Genomic DNA, 16,489 nt, shown 5'->3' on the forward strand with positions numbered 1-16,489 from the left:
AAGTGTGTTCTCTGAGTCTGATTCTACACATAATTATTTGAGTTTAATACTAAGGTGTGGGAGACCTGAAGACTTATTGGCCTATTTGAAAATTTCCCACGACATTATTGTATTAAAAAGTGTTCCTAATATTTTGCCCTCCTCATGTATGTTAATTGCATGGACAAAATATTAATGATATAAATAAATAAGAATAAAATGGCATGTTTTCTAATGTCTAAGGACAGCAGTATCAGTCATTTTTTACCTTTAGCAGAGCGGACTCGGTAATGTGGAGCATCCTGGAATTTTTCAGAAATGTTGTTGTGCTCTAGAAAAGGGATTTTATATAGAAATAGAGCAGAAGATCTTTGAAGTCAGTAAAAATTGAAAAATATTGTCCACCTAAGATAAAAATGTTTTTATAGTCCAAATAACTGCCTGTGGTTTTGGCAGTATGATGCTGTCAATAAAATACCAGTGAATACCTGCCCCAAATATGATGAAGACAGAACACATATGACTGCAGATTTTTTTGTGAATAAAAGGTCTTTTTGATTATGGCAAATCCACAAGTGGTGTGACATATTGCAAGAAGAAAGGGAGAGAGAGCCAACTAGCAGACTTACTATGGTTGATCATTTATGGAATTTGGGGATAAAACCCTACATAGGATAGTACTGTGTTGAATAAACAAAATGAAATATTTGTGGAAGATTTCATTTTTACATCCCCTACTTCATTTCAGGGAACGGGAGCAGTTCGAATATGTCTAAAAACTCTGAGATGAGTATAAGAATGACTGGACACAGAGGAGAATCACCAGAGAGTCCAACTTTTGTCTCAAAAAGAAAAGGATAAAGAAAAAGAAAAGAGCACAAGAGAGAAAGATAAAGAGCACAGAAATATCCTAGCTTCGATAGTGACAACACATACACCAGAGGGACATTGGGTACCTCCCAAAGACCACCAGCTGTGGAACATAAAAGAACAGAAAGAGAAGCGTCTTGTTTCAGCAAAGCAGCCAGAACGATCAGGGGCGCTCTGTCCAGGATTTGCATAGATAATTCACACAATATCTGGATTATTGGATCTAAAACTCACTCAGATTCAGATTTCAATTATAAAGTTCCTGACTCTTCGGTATTTATTGGTAGGATAGATCGAAGTCACCATACTGGTGACAGTGAAGTCCTGGTGGAAATGGAGGCACCTGTTTTAGCTGAGTACTACTCTGTCACTGAAACCCTGTCAACCCGTTCTCACCTCCAAACCTGCTCCTCGGATCCCAGTTTGTGGAGAAGACACTCCATCTGCTTGCCTCGTTCTCACAGCATGGCCACAGTTAGTCAAATACGTTCTGCAAAGAACTTTACAAGAACTGAAAGTTCACCTGACATGTTGTTAAAAGACAGCTTTGAGGAGTTTACACCTGATATCACTGTTGATGAAAATGAGGAAACCTACAGCTTCCACTGGTCCCGTCCAGGCCTGTACCAGTGCAGTTTGACAGGCCTGGTGTTTCACATGGAGGGAGAAGGGGATGTGGTTTACAGGATTGTCCCTTGGAACCGCAGACTACTGGCCCAACATCACAAGAAGCCTGCAGGACCCCTGTTTGACATCAAATGTCTCCAGCAGTCTGTGTGTCAGCTTCATCTCCCACACTGTGAGATCCGCTCCACAGGTGGATGTGAATTCTTGTCAGTTGCTCATGTGGATGATGAGGACATCGAGTTTATTACTCCTCATCAGATAACAGAAACTCATGTCATTATAAACATCACAGGGTTTTCTGGTTTCGGTAATGTCAAGGATGAAGACTCTCCTCCTAAACCGGTCCGAGCGATGGTGCTGCTGTTCTACAGACCCCTGACTGATCCTGATCCAGAATCTGTCCTCAATGTGTTGTTGCTACCAAAGAACATCGTGCTGCGTGATGTGCTGCGCACGAGGAAGAAGTTAGTTGGAGATGAGAGGTACATCGAGACACCTGCACACTGTAAACTGCTCCCAAAGCAGGAGTACACACTGTCCACTAGTCCTGAAGACGACTCAGTTCTAGTTCAACCAACAGAAGCAGAATTTGATGAGGAGTCCTACGACAACTACTTCCCATCATTCCAGGTGAATTTAAAAACAATCATGAAAAATATTAAGCTGTTTTTGAAAGACACCAAAAGCTCCCACTGTGTCTGGGAAAGACATGTTTGTCTTTTGTCCACTGGAGTAAGAAGGACCTGTGGGCCGAGTGCTCTGACCCTCCCTTCAAACGAGAGGCTGATGGACATACGGACCTGCTTCATCGATGGGATATCAGGACCTGTTCTCAAAAGTCTGCTGGACAAGATGTTTGAGAAAAAGGTGATGACTGACTCTGAGAGGGAGTCAGCAGACGAGATGCAAAACAAAAGCGACAAGGCTCGTTTTGTCATCGATACAGTGAGGAAGAAAGGTGAAGCTGCGAGTTCAGAGATGATTGAGTTTCTCTGTGAGGTCGACCCCTTCCTCTGTGAACATCTTGGGTTGATGTGAAGCACAATGAAGAGGCGGGAAATACACTTTATGTTGACCTGGTGGTTATAAACTGATCGTCCTGTAACTGATGTGGAAGCAAATAACTGTATTACGTTTCCTTGTGTGCATTGAGCTCAGAGAATTTATCAGAATGTTCTGTATATTGTAAGTAATGTATGAATTTATACAATTTTCAGCAGTTTTCTCACCTTGATGAGTGAAAAGAAAAAGAAAAAAAATCAAGGCAACTGTACAAACTACATTTGCTGAGGAAGACTGTATGATGTTACTGAAAGCTCCGGAACAGCTACTGAAGGGACCTCGTGGTGATATTTTATGGTCTAAATATGTTCTAGATAAATTCTCTGCTCATTTTTATTTAACCTGAATAAATACACTCTGCTTTGTGAGGTGAGCCCAAATATATGCATATTTAAATTTTTTATTGAAACAAGTTCAGTTTGTTTTCATTTCACTTGTAACATTAAGTCTCACACTTCCACACATAATATTTAATTTTTGAAGTTTACATCTCCACTGAACAAGGATTTGAATGTAGCCAGATTAGATTTTATTCGGCACTAAACTGAGATTACAAGAGGCCAGCCGAAGCCTGAATCCTCAACTCAAACATTGCTTTAAAGAAGACAGTGACACTTTAACTGGATCTCTGCCTGCTTGCTGAGAGCAATACTGCAAACTGGAAGTTAAGCTTACCTAAAGACTGTTTCCAGAGCAGCCTGAAACCACTTGACTCGTCTTCACCGATGATTCAACACCACTTTATCACAAAGACACATCTGTTACATGGCTCATGCTGGGCTGCACCGCATCGCTAACACCCCAGCTAACTCCAGTTTAATCCAAAACAACACCGGACCTGCTGAGACGACATCAACTACAACAAAACTGGTCAAAAGTAAAGCATAACATGGCTTTGTGATCAAGGGTTGATGTCAAATAACATTAAAATTAAAATATAATTTCTTTAGAGAAGTTGAATTAGCTTTCCCTTAGCATTCCCTGTTGCACTATGTTAGTCTTGAGTCACACACTTGGAGCCACTATTTCTAAACAATTTTCTCTATTATTTTATTATCGTTTATAGGCCTTATTATTTTTTTTCCTTGTTATGTTATGCTTTATCTTGTATCCTCAAAACATTTAGCTATTTATAAATATCTTCATTTATCCTGAGATGTTGTTGTGGTTTATTTGTGTGCAGCAGACAGAGGTCAATGCTTGAGACTGATTCATTGATTAAAGTGAATAATAGTAGTGCTTCCACCTGGCACTAACACATTCTAATCATGAAGGGAAGTGGTGCCCAAACAAGGTTATGTTTTAATTAAAATTGCCTTATATTCCTAAAAGGAAGATTGTGTGATGTGATTGAAAGCTCCAGAACAGTCACTGGAGGGACTTTGTGGTGAGATTTTATGGTCTAAATATGTTCTAGGACATAAATTCTCTGCTCCTTTTTATTTAAACTGAATATGCATGAACATCCTGCTTTGTGAGGTGAGAGTTTTGTGAGGCGAGTGAGGCACATGTGTTAGTAATTTGTAAAGTAATATTTTTATTTTCTTTCTTCATCCTGTATTTTTAGTCTGAAACCAAACCTGTGCACTCAAGTAGAGGATCAGTTAACTGTGGTATTACTGGTGAAATATCACCATCTGCTGGACTCTGAATGTATAAAAATCAGTTTGAACTGTGGTTGGATTGAAGGATTACTTCACTATAAATATACAAACTAAGTACTATAAATATACTGTATATAGATGTTGTCAAACAACTAATTCCTGTCACAACTCTTAATGTTATACTCGTACTATGACTGCAGGTAGTCAGTAGACTTATTGTTTTAAATGTATTAGTCTACACACACTGGATTTATTTGCAGATTCACACTGACTATGTGGCAGAACTAACACAGTGGTTTAACAGTTCTCATCTTTTGTTAATTGTGTTTAAAACCAAAGAAATGTGCACAGACAGTAATAAGAAAAAACCTTCCAAACCCTTCATTAAAGTTTGTGACGGTCAACAGCCACGGTCTGAGCATGTGGGATCACATTAACTCTTTCTTTCGCGCAAACTGAGGAGTTTTGAAGTTAATCAGCACATCTTAAACAGTATATCAGTCCCTCATAGAAAGTATTCCTACATTCAACATTGTGTCCTGGTTCAAATACCTGACTGTCAAAAACAAGACCAAACTTTCCACCACAGTCAAACTTGGCAGTGCAATATCAGGCTGTAAACAACACTCGTCAGCTTATCACCATGACAAAGCAGATGAACATATGACAGACAGAATCTTGGAGGATTCATACTATCCCCTGAATCCACTTTCAGCTCCTGCCTTCAGGGAGACAGTACAGAGTCTCTGTGCAATGAAAAATATCTACAAAAATTAATCATTCATCCCACATACCATACATCAGTTAAACCAGTAATTAATGGACATGCCAACATTGGTTTGAATCCCATGTATCATTTTACTTCGTAAATTGGTCTTATCATTTCCAGCCATTTATTCTTTTCTTTTTACGAAGTTGCATCAAATATAGTGTAATGTTGGAATTTGTGCAATTGAATATCATTATGATTTTACGGGGAATTATGAATTATTATTGTGCACAACTCAGTGAGTGGTGAAAAGGCTCCTTTAAAGACAAATAATGTGCTTTTGATATAGTGACAATCTCTGATCTAGAGCATAACATGTAGCTCTTCAAATCCCATAATTACAAAGAAATGTTAAAAAAAACTACAAGGCTTACAACAACTGTGATGGAAAAGAGAGAATCTCTGAAGACTATAAAATAAGGCTTAATATAATGGAGAGGCAGAGTTCAGAAGTAGTGCAAGAAACAGTTAGACAAAACCACCTGATGCAGTCTTATCATAAAAGAAACTGCACAAGTTAGGTGCAAGCAGCACATGTCTGCCATTTCATAAAGGCAGCCATCAGCACTTTGTCAGAGAGCTTGGAGTCTACATCACGACATTACGGCTCCAAGTCAAGAAGTGCTGTCCTTTCATACACAATGGTGATAATGGTTATACAGCTGTCACACAGCACAGTAGAAACAGCTCCTTATTTGGTCACATATAAGTGCGTCTCATTGGTTAATTCCTCTATCTTGCCTTTATGTTATTGTGCTAATACTGGTTTTGTGTTTTAACCACTCGTCATGTGCAGTCCGTTTCTGCTGTCTGTGTGAACAGACAAAACACTGATCATGTCTGGAACATGCGGTGGAGAGGTGAGATGTTTCCTCTTCTCAGAAATGCTTCGTTCTAATCATACAAACACTTCTCACAAACGTGCTACACAGCATATTGGTGGTCTTTAAAGGTTACATATAGGTCATCAGAATCAGTTCCTCCTGTCCGCATGTCAACGTGTCCTTGGGTAAGATACTGAACCCCAAATTGCTCCCGATGGTTGTTCCAGCACCCTGCGTGGTAGCTTGCTGCCATCAGTGTGTGAATGGGTGAGTAGGCAGCAGAAGCCTTGGAAAGTGCTTTGGATAAAAGTGTTATAAATGCAGCTATTCTCACATGTTCCAACCTTTTAACAGCTTAAGGAAACATCATGTTAATAGAGTTATTGAGTGTGTTAGTATCTGTATTAAAGATCTGTAAGTCCTTTTATAACAGGTTTTAATCTTGTGCTTTGACTCCAGTTTGTTAAGATGTCCTTTAGTTTACATTTAGATAACAGATTGTAACTTTAAAAATATTTACAGAACAGTAATTCATCTTCATCACCTGATGCCTGGGCTGCTTCTATGTGTTTCTCTTTCCTCCTTAAACTTTTTCTTTCAATCTTGAATCAGTTCTTTACTTTTTCTTTCAACACTTTTACATCCTGCAATTCTTCCTCACTTCTGTCTCGTCTCTCCTGATTCCTTCACTCACTCTGAAAATGTAAAAGTCTTCCTTTTAAAAGTCTGACAGAGCATGAAGCACCACTTTAACTTGTATGATGTTAACTACAGTAATTGAGGACCAACGACACACATCAGCAGTCAAATTATCCAAACTATCAGCTACATTAACATTACTGTGATGTAAAGCAGCAGCAGATCAACTTGACAATTAAAACACTTAAACATTTTTATCTTCACTGAAGAGCTTTTGCTAGCTACCATCTTCAGTGTCTTTTGTCAAACTGATTATTTGATGGCGCACATGTCAGTTAATGTCATATATGATCCTCTGAAAGAATGTGACCACATGTAGCCCAGACCACCTCCGAACGTGGTCTGAGTGATCAGATCTATATGCATCGTGGGAACACACAAACTGACAAACCACAGGTCATGTCTCCAACGTGCAGTGTAGAGTTGTGGGGTTTCTTCTCAGATATGCTTTGTTTTAATTATACAAACACTTCTCAGAGACGAGCTACACAACATATTGGTGTTACATATACACACTCATCTTTGTGTAAAAGCACAAGTTAAACATAAGATCATTTGTTGTACAAAATCACATAATTAGTTGTTTAAAATCACATTTTCCTCCACAGTTCTCTTTAACTTTAACAGCTTATATAAGTCTGTCTAGAATACATCCTTTAGCTGTGTACTGTGTTTCTCTCTCTGCAGGAGGGAAGTAACAAAGTAAACTGCACTTGTAGTTTTGAGGCAGCAACACTTTGAAAGGAATCACTCTTCATCATCACTACTTCTACTGTTGATACTTTAAAGATCACCTTTATCGTTTAGTAAGAGAATCAGTATAAAGTAGATCAGATGAAACGACAAGTTATTTCTATAATAAAGCTGTATAATATAATAGTGATGTGTTCAAAGTTACTCATACATTTATAGATCCACATCCTCACAAGCTGATTAAGCCCATCCATAAAGTACATTGTCCCTAAACATCATTAGTCATCAATATCAGGAATACTAATACTAATTTGTGTCAGATTCTTGTATAAAAGGTGAGAAAAGTATTCTGCTTGTGAACAGCAAAGATGTCAATGATCCTCAAATTCTTTGTTTTGAATTTTATTGTTTAGATGGTCAAACTTACAAAGTAATTAGCCAAGATACAAGTGAAAGTGAAATTGTCCAACTCAGCAGAATAGCTGAGAATCCAGGGCTGCAAATGTGTTTTCTTCTGATGTATGCCATGTAATGTTACTGTATATACTAAATACTGTTTGATTGTTGTTGTGTTTGTATAGTGACTGTTAAGCTCAAGCTGTTCCTGGAGGACACACAACCGCTACGGCTGCCTGGGTTGTGGAAACTTAAATTTCTGGTATTTGAGAAATATCTATAACTCAAAGATGATCTGAAATTAAAATTCTTTTACATTGATGATGTGCTCTGGTTAACTTGTCTGTCTTTGTCTGTTTTAATTCCAGTCAAGTGCTGATTATTATCCATCAGGTATTTATTTGTTAACGCTGCCTGATTTTAACATTTTAAAGAGAACTAACGCTGGTCTTCCTGTCCCTCTATAGGGTTTCCTGCTGGTAGCCACTGGGTGCACTGGGGATGGTTTCATGTGACGTGGCGCCTGGATTTACAGTGGAGTGGTGTGGTGGTAGTTTGGTGGTGGTCACTGTTAGGTTGGGTGAGTGGTGTATTTTGGTTGTAGTGGGTATTTTTGCACTAGCTGCCTGTGGAACCACACTGTGCTGCCCCATCTGACTTTCTTCTCTCCTACAGACTCTCCTTTAGTAGGACCAACAGATAATAGTTTTTGGTTTAAATTCATTTTATGCTATAATAAAATTGCTTGCACCAGAGCTAGAACTGGTTATTTTGACTGCTGTGTTTATTTAGAACTAGATGTTGTACAGCTGTCAACAGCTGAAAATCTCTGAATCAAATTGTTGGTCTAGTACAGGGGTTTTCAAAGTCTGAGACTGTGAGCCTCCCCTCAGACAAGGCTTGGAAAAAGGTGCCTCCCATCCCCCCTGATATACCTGCTTAGTTTTACTCAGTTCCTGGATGCCTGTGGGATCATGATTATGTTATTTGATCCCATAGACACTCAATAATTGAGCCAAGACAGCCTGATATTGCTGTTTAACATACTTAAGACTTCAGCAAATACATAAAAAAGCTCTGTCTGAAGGCATTTATTTACGATTCTGGGAAAGCTGGAGAAAAAGTAAAATTCCTCAAACTACAGTATCTCTGAACTATCTCTTTAACCAAATAACACATTTAGGCTAATAATAATAGTGGAATAAGTAATATAATATTTTTTTCAATTCCATTCACTGAGCCTCCCCTCATACTGTTTTGAGCCCCCCTGGGGAGGCCCGTCTCCCACTTTGAAAAACTCTGGTTAAAAGCGTCAAATAAATGCGGCCATTTACCTTTTTTTACATAGACACTCATCTTTGTGTACAAGCAAACAAGATAATTTATTGGACAAAATCGCATAATTAGTTGTTAGAAATCACTTTTTCCTCCACAGTTCTCTTTAACTTGAACAGCTTATATAAGTCTGTCTAGAATACATCCTTTAGCTGTGTACTGTGTTTCTCTCTCTGCAGGAGGGAAGTAACAAAGTAAACTGCACTTGTAGTTTTGAGGTAGCGACACTTTGAAAGGAACCACTCTTCATCATCACTACTACTACTGTTGATACTTTAACTACTGTTGTCATAATCACATGCAGTAAAATAAATCTGTGACTTAAAAATTTCAGTCTCACATCCTTTTATTTCACTTTCACTTTTATTATTTTTCAAGCCATTCTATACTTCATCAAAGAATGTAAAATTTCAAATCACAACAAAATTCTCAAACACCAAACCACATATTCAGTCTATATATGTATTATACACCCCACAAAAACATGCAAATAGTAATTACTTTACACTCATCATCATTTCTTTCATACTCTTCTTCCTCATGATCAAACAGTTTACAACATTAGTTTTCATTACTGATGTATTATTGGAACAAATACTCAGGGAACAGTCACATGCTCATAATAATATATTATAATATTTTGTAATTTACAAATATTCATCAGTTAACACACTCAGGCTACAGAAACACCTATTTTCACTGATTACTGATGAGGTGTTGTGGACATTGATTATGGTTTCATAATGTGTATTTTACGGTTTTTTAAGTATTTCGAGGAACTTCATAACACGTTTCAACAATACAGCAACAAATGTAAGCTTGTCATCGCTCAAGTTTTCTGGGTTCACGTTTTGTTTTTTTGCAATGGCCTGAACTTTTTGATACATTTCATCTGTGTAGTATGTCCCCCCGTTTCCAGCAAACATGTCATCGATCTTCTTGATCAGCTCCACCACTTGGTTTCTGTCACTTTTGGTGTTGTCAAAGACGTGGAACTTGCCTCCACAGCTTTGGACGACTCGTTGGAGGTCTGGGTGGCCATCACGTACGTACTCTTGTATGGTCGTGTCTCCGAGATCACCACCACGAGTAAACAACACGATCATGTGCTGGTTTGCGTTTGGACCAAACAGCTGTTGCAGGGCTTCCACTGAGTTTTTCTCTTCAGTGGTGAATCGACCAACTTGGATGACCAGCAGGAACACATGAGGACCAGGACATGAGACTTTGACACATTTCATAATTTCTTCTCTGATAAATTCTGGAGATTTCGTAGTGTCCAGAATCCCTGGTGTGTCTACCACACTAACTACTCTGTTACCCCAGCGTGTCACACCTTTTTCACAGGTCTCAGTCACTGACTCAGACCAGGGACGGGATCTGAAGCGTTTCTCTCCCAGAATGGTGTTTCCAGTAGCACTCTTGCCCACACCAGTTTTTCCAATCATCACAATTCTCAATTCAGGACCTGAAAACAAATCAGAACTTCTGTTTAGGTTCTCTGAAAGAGTTTATCACTGGCTTGATGTAAAAATAATTTAGTGAACATAACCACATTGTGATAAATTTTACAGCAAATTAGTCATATACAGTAGATGAAATAAAACAATTACTTGAGATCTCACCTGGAGGAACTGAGTCCATCTTTTCTCAGCACTGTTGTCTCTGCACAGTTGACAATGAATGTTACAACGTTTGTTTAAGACACGTTTTAATTATACTGTAGCTTCACAGCTGACACGCCCCCTAACATTTGTTTAAGAAATGCCTGTGCAGACCAGCGACTCCTGCAGATACACACACAGCTTGTCTCCTGTACTTTACTGCACTTTACTGCTCTGGATTCTAAGGACCATGTCTCCCAGTAAGTTTGACCATAATATCTTTCTATACAGCATGATTGTTATTAATATTTGGATTGCTTTGTGTTAGTAAGACAGTAGCCTATTGCAAACTATATGCAGAAAGATTTTCATTTTTTATTTTCAAGGGAAATCTGACCACATATAGTATTATATATGTGGTATTATATAAATTCTATTGTATTTTTTTTCTCACAGAAAAGAAGATTGTTGTCCTGGGGACTGCAGATTGTTTAAAGAAAAGTCTAATATCTGTCATCCTATGGAAAGATATATCTGTACACAGAAATACTCAGATGAAAACTGAGACATATGAAAATGATATATATGAGGTCATGTATACCCCAAACTTGTACAATGCAAGTGAGGACATTAAAGAATTATTTTCTTCACAACACACTGACATGTGTTTGTTGGTGGTAGAGGATGGGATTTCACCAGAAGAGGTGCAGCAGCAGATAAAAAATCTACACAAGATAACTGGAAAACCAAAAGAGGAGTTTATAGTTGTGCTGCCACTCAGCTGTAAAAACAGAGATGATTATCCAGCCAACTGGAGCCTAGGAGAGTTATTCAACAAACTGGATGAAGACACACAGATGATGCAACCCAACAAGAGGTAAAAAATTTGAAAAGATTGAAAAGATTTGAAAGAGTTGATGTAGATTTAGAGTTAGACCACACTTAAAGTACAAATTATTTATAAATTAAAGCTGCAAGCAGCGATGAATGGGCCCTCGCGCCCCATGCACGTTGGGCTGTGACATGGTCGGTGGGTCTGCACGTGGACTTCTTCATACGCAGGCGTTTTTTTGGACAGTGCATGAAGTGGTGAAACTATTTGGAGCTAGAAAACATCCACAAAGTAACAAACACACCTGCGAAATAAAGGCATGTTGTACTTTATGTTGTTGAGAACATACTATGTAATATCATGCAAACCTGATGATGTGTGTTGGAAAGTAGACTTCCTGTGCACAGTAGGTGGCACTATGAGAAATAGACAATATGGAAACATAGTGAGTTTGTGTCTAAAACAAATTAATTTCCTAATTTTCATCAAGTCTATTTTTAGAAAAGTAAATACTTTTAACCCACATGACCTGGTCAAAGTTTGATTGACATGTGTACTGTCAGGTGTGTAGAGACAATAATTAACTGCAGCTGGACACAGAAATATACTCATATATTTGAATGGAGAGTGTGAGCGAACCGCTAGGTGCTTGGGCCCTAATAAAGCAAAAACTGCAGTACAGAGCTACAAATTTTAGTTTTGATTTTATTTTTCTGCAGCACTTTATCACTAAACTGTCACTCTCACTCAATGAGCTCCATTCAACCCCCACACCCCCCTCCTATTCTCTCTGTCTATAAAATCACAGGAGGAGCAAGAAAAGACTTTAAAACTCACACTCTAATATCTCAAAAACAGTAAAAGATAGAAAAAACATGTAAATTCAAGATTTGTAGGTCAAAGTCTCGTGACTCATTTAAAGTTCAAATGAAATCAGTATCTAAAACTATGTGGAAGCAGTAAATGTTCAAAAAGGTGTGGGTTTGCTCACACTCTCCATTCAAATATATGAGTATTTTTCTGTGTCCAGCTGCAGTTACTTATTGTCTCTACACACCTGACAGTACACATGTCAATCACACTTTGACCAGGTCATGTGGGTTAAAAGTCTTTACTTTTCTAAAAATATACTTGATGAAAATTAGGAAAATAATTTGTTTTACACACAAACTCATCAAGAGTTTTCAATTTACTAATTGAAATTCAAGTGAATGGGCCCAAACCTTGCATGATTTTGATGCCACAGGTGTGAGTAGGACAGACATGTCTCACCCTGCAGAAAATTTGCATCCTGTCAATCAAACTTTCAAAATAAAAGCACACCACACTCATAAGAAATATCCCTCATTTTTAAAAACCAAAATGATCTGATCCCGACGGACCAGAGTGTGAGGTCCCGACCAACACTGCTTGCAGCTTTAATTATTATTATTATTATTATTATTATTATTACACCAAAGATGAACTGGTTCTACAAAAAGCTTCCTGGTCAGTTAATGTGCTTTTACTTTATAGATCTGCTGACCAACCACCCACTGAAATGGAGACAGGTAATCCACAATCTGTCTTTGCGGCATGTATGTGTAGTGAAGAGTGATTAATTCAACCAGACAAAAGCTTTTATAGCAACTCACATAAACTCTTGTTTGGTCTTTTTATTCAGGTGGCAGATATATCAAAGAGTTTTTCACTGAACACAAGAACAGTTTAATAAATGAGATCAGGGTTTTCAAGATGTGTCTGAACAGTTGTGAATTATTATTACAAACTTCATCTTTTTGTTCTACACCAATGCAGGAAATCACTCTGACAACAAAGTGAACCTTGTTCTGCTGGGAATGCACGGAACTGGAAAGAGTGCGAGTGGAAACACAATCCTTGGAAGGAGACAGTTCATGTCAAGAGCCAGTTCAATGTTGATCACCACAGAGTGTCAGGTGGCAGAAACTGAGATAAACGGTGCATGTGTGCGTGTCATTGATACCCCAGACATCTTTGATGATGACATCAAATCATCGGTTAAGAACCAACATGTGACAAAGTGCAAACAGCTTCTTCAGTCAGGGACTTGTGTGTTCTTACTTGTGATACAAGTTAGTAGATTCACAGATGGTGAGAGAGACATACTGAAAAAGTTAGAAAAAGCTTTTGGTATCAGAGCTGAAGAACAAACAGTCATCCTGTTTACCCGTGGAGAAGATCTGCAGCGTGCAGACATGAACTTGGAGGATTTTTTGCAGGACTGCCAGCCTGAACTCAAGAACATAGTTGATCAGTGTGGCAGAAGATGTGTTGTTTTTGAGAACAATGCCCCACATCAAGTGACAGAGCTCATGCAGAGAGTGAACAGGGTGTTAAATAAATATCAGAATCAATAAGTGTGCATGTATCAGACCAGATCAATAAAGTGTTGGATGTGATTTCTTTGTATATAGATATAAACAGGTTAGACTGTAAAATGATTCAACAGCTTGAATTGTCTGATTGTTTAATTTGAAATGATTTGTCAGTTATGAATTTCATGTTTGGTTTTTCTCTCACTTTGCTTCTTAATAATCACTATTTAACCGGCTTTATTTTAATGTTATGTTTGTTTAGTTTGTCAAATAAGCCAAATATTTCTCTACTGGTGAAATTGTTCCTTCTTTCTTTGTTAACCTTTGTAAACTGTGATGGAATGAGATAAATAAACATTACATTTACCAATAAAAGCAAGTAGTGTAATACACCCAGTGTCTCTGCAGTGATTTAAGTACTGATCCTCTCTTCCTGCTAACCAATACCCCACACATCTCAGGGCTTAACACATCCTTAGAAAACACTAGAGAAAGAAATAACACAAAGACAAATAAATGACTTTTTACTTCTTTATCTGTGTGACACAATGTAAAATGTAACATGGTTTGTTTCATTTATCCTCCTATTACATTTAGAGTCAAACTGACCAGTTTTTATTTTAAGTTTAAGGTTTTTCTGCAGGAACATGTAAATGGAAAAGGAGGAATTTCATGTTTCCCTCCAAATGTGACATGTGGATATTGGACAGTCAATCACAAAATCAATATTACTACAAACCAAAAACAGTCCAAATATTTAGTTTAGACTAAATCAGGTCTAAACATTTTCTACAATATAAAGAATAATGTGTCCGTCTCTCCCTCCCATCAGATTTGACCCTGAATCACTCAAGTCTGTTGACATATGGGTCAGTTTAGTAAAAATGTTTCATGTCTAAATGTTTTTTATTTCTCATCCTGTATGTTTGACTCTGGAACCAAACTTGTGTATCTGTGTGAGGATCAACTGAACCAAAAAGGTAAACTGTACAATAACTATTTCCTCTGATTTAGAGGCAAGTTGTCAGTGTTTCTAAATTACATCTTATTTGTTGGAATACTAGAATATATTGTGATTATCACTGTTTTATTTATATATTTACTTTTTAAGACATTTTAATCAACTTGGTATCTGTTTTTAATTCCTGGCAATGGTATATTGATTGTTGTTATTTGATCAATTTTACATTTTCCTTTTTATCATGTATCTGTTTTGCTGATCCTTCATTACTTTGTTCATATATGTTTTATGTGCTGCTGATATCTTGGCAGGTTACTCCTGTAAATTACATTTTTAATCTCACTGAGACGTTTTTCTGGTTAGATAAAGTTATCATGAGTCCAGAAGGACATTTCATGTTTTATTGTTCATTAAATTAAAACAAAATATCATTTATTTCTTTTCATTTCAAATAAAAATGTGAAGCTGGGACTTTTTGTGTTTCAGATTTTCTTTGTAAAGTTTGGTTCAGGAGACAAAGTTCTTTGTTTGTAATGTAAGAAGCTCTTTTCTTGTCTGACTAATGTCTCACCACTACAGCAGCACGTTTGCTGTCTTATAAGTCTGACTGGACACTTGTGGCACAATAAGTAACATGATTAACTAAATAACTAACACAAGTGGTTGTTTCAACTGGGGTTGGGTTATATCACACTATAACAATAGTAATAATATAAACTTTCACATGTTGATTGTGAGATTATTGTGTGTTGACTGTGTGTTATACCTGTGTTGATTTATCAGCTTTCCTGACCTTTAACCTCACTGTTGATGTTCAATTTGAGCCTGCTGTGCTACTTCTTTTATTTCTTTCCTTTCTGTCATCATCAGAGCGGATCTCACAGTGTGGGAGATGAAGCTGACACACAGACTGCTGGAGACATTTGATGTCAAACAGGGGTCCTGCAGGCTTCTTGTGATGTTGGGCCAGTAGTCTGCGGTTCCAAGAGACAATCCTGTAAACCACGTCCCCTTCTCCCTCCATGTGAAACACCAGACCTGTCACACTGCACTGGTACAGGCCTGGACGGGACCAGTGGAAGCTGTAGGTTTCCTCATTTTCATGAACAGTGATATCAGGCCTAAACTCCTCAAAGCTGTCTCTTAACAACAAGCTTTCAGCTCATGTAAAGCTTTTGATTTTTGCAGAAGATATGTGACTTGCTAGAATGAGCCAAGCAGCAGACTTCAGTTCTTCCTTTAAAGGAATCAGAGGATTGTCGAAGGTGAGAATCAGCTGTCAGGGAGTTTTCAGGCGGCCCCATTTCTTCTAGGACATTACAGTCGCCTCCTGGCTCACTTTCTGACTGCAGAGGAAAAAATCTACAAGCATCTTTTAGGTTTTCTCCAGTGCTGTTGGTGGAGCCCTGGAGAACCATTGGTCTTTCTGGATATACAGAGCCAGCAACAGAAGGGATGATGGAAGTGAAGGCTTGTGAGATATTCTAGATTTACAAGAACTAAGATAATACTGACGATTCAGGCGGGAAGAGGGAGTGGAGAAGAAACAATACTAAAGAATCTGGGGACCCTCTTTCTTAGCAGCTGATCCCAAACACCCTCCTCTGAAAACTTCTCATCTGAAATCGTCTGTTTTTCTGAGATGGAACTTTGACTTCCTTGATTTCTGTATAATGACTCATCTCTGTCTTCATACAACTGTCTGCTTCATACTCAGCAGAGAAGGGAGAAGAAGTTTTTCCCTTTTTGTGTTCCAGCTTCTCTTTATTTTCAACTTGATCTCAAAAAGAAAATTCTTTTTATCATAGGTTATCATATATAACACCATTGATAATCACATTAAGTCATGTGCACTTTTGAATGCAGGAAGAAGAGAGACAAGTACATGATTGGTAAAT

The 16,489-nt window shown here is 37.8% G+C and overlaps 3 protein-coding genes across 4 annotated transcripts in view; 2 read left to right on the forward strand and 1 right to left on the reverse strand.

Annotated features, from left to right (window-relative positions):
• LOC137173649 (GTPase IMAP family member 8-like) overlaps positions 1-16,489 on the forward strand; it is a 115,753-nt gene that overhangs the window by 51,784 nt on the left and 47,480 nt on the right. The window lies entirely within an intron of this gene.
• Positions 9,220-10,563, reverse strand: LOC137173652 (GTPase IMAP family member 7-like). Its single transcript, XM_067578577.1, has 2 exons — positions 10,484-10,563; positions 9,220-10,326 (listed from the first exon to the last, which is right to left on the reverse strand). The coding sequence occupies exons 1-2, from the start codon at positions 10,500-10,502 to the stop codon at positions 9,611-9,613; spliced, it is 735 nt and encodes a 244-aa protein (XP_067434678.1). The 5' UTR covers positions 10,503-10,563; the 3' UTR covers positions 9,220-9,610.
• Positions 13,058-14,020, forward strand: LOC137173778 (GTPase IMAP family member 9-like; the record flags this gene model as incomplete). Its single annotated transcript, XM_067578854.1, has 1 exon — positions 13,058-14,020. A coding segment is annotated over one exon (615 nt), but the record flags the coding sequence as incomplete, so codon positions are not given.

This window comes from Thunnus thynnus, chromosome 21 (assembly GCF_963924715.1).
Source record: "Thunnus thynnus chromosome 21, fThuThy2.1, whole genome shotgun sequence".
NCBI lineage: Eukaryota > Metazoa > Chordata > Actinopteri > Scombriformes > Scombridae > Thunnus > Thunnus thynnus.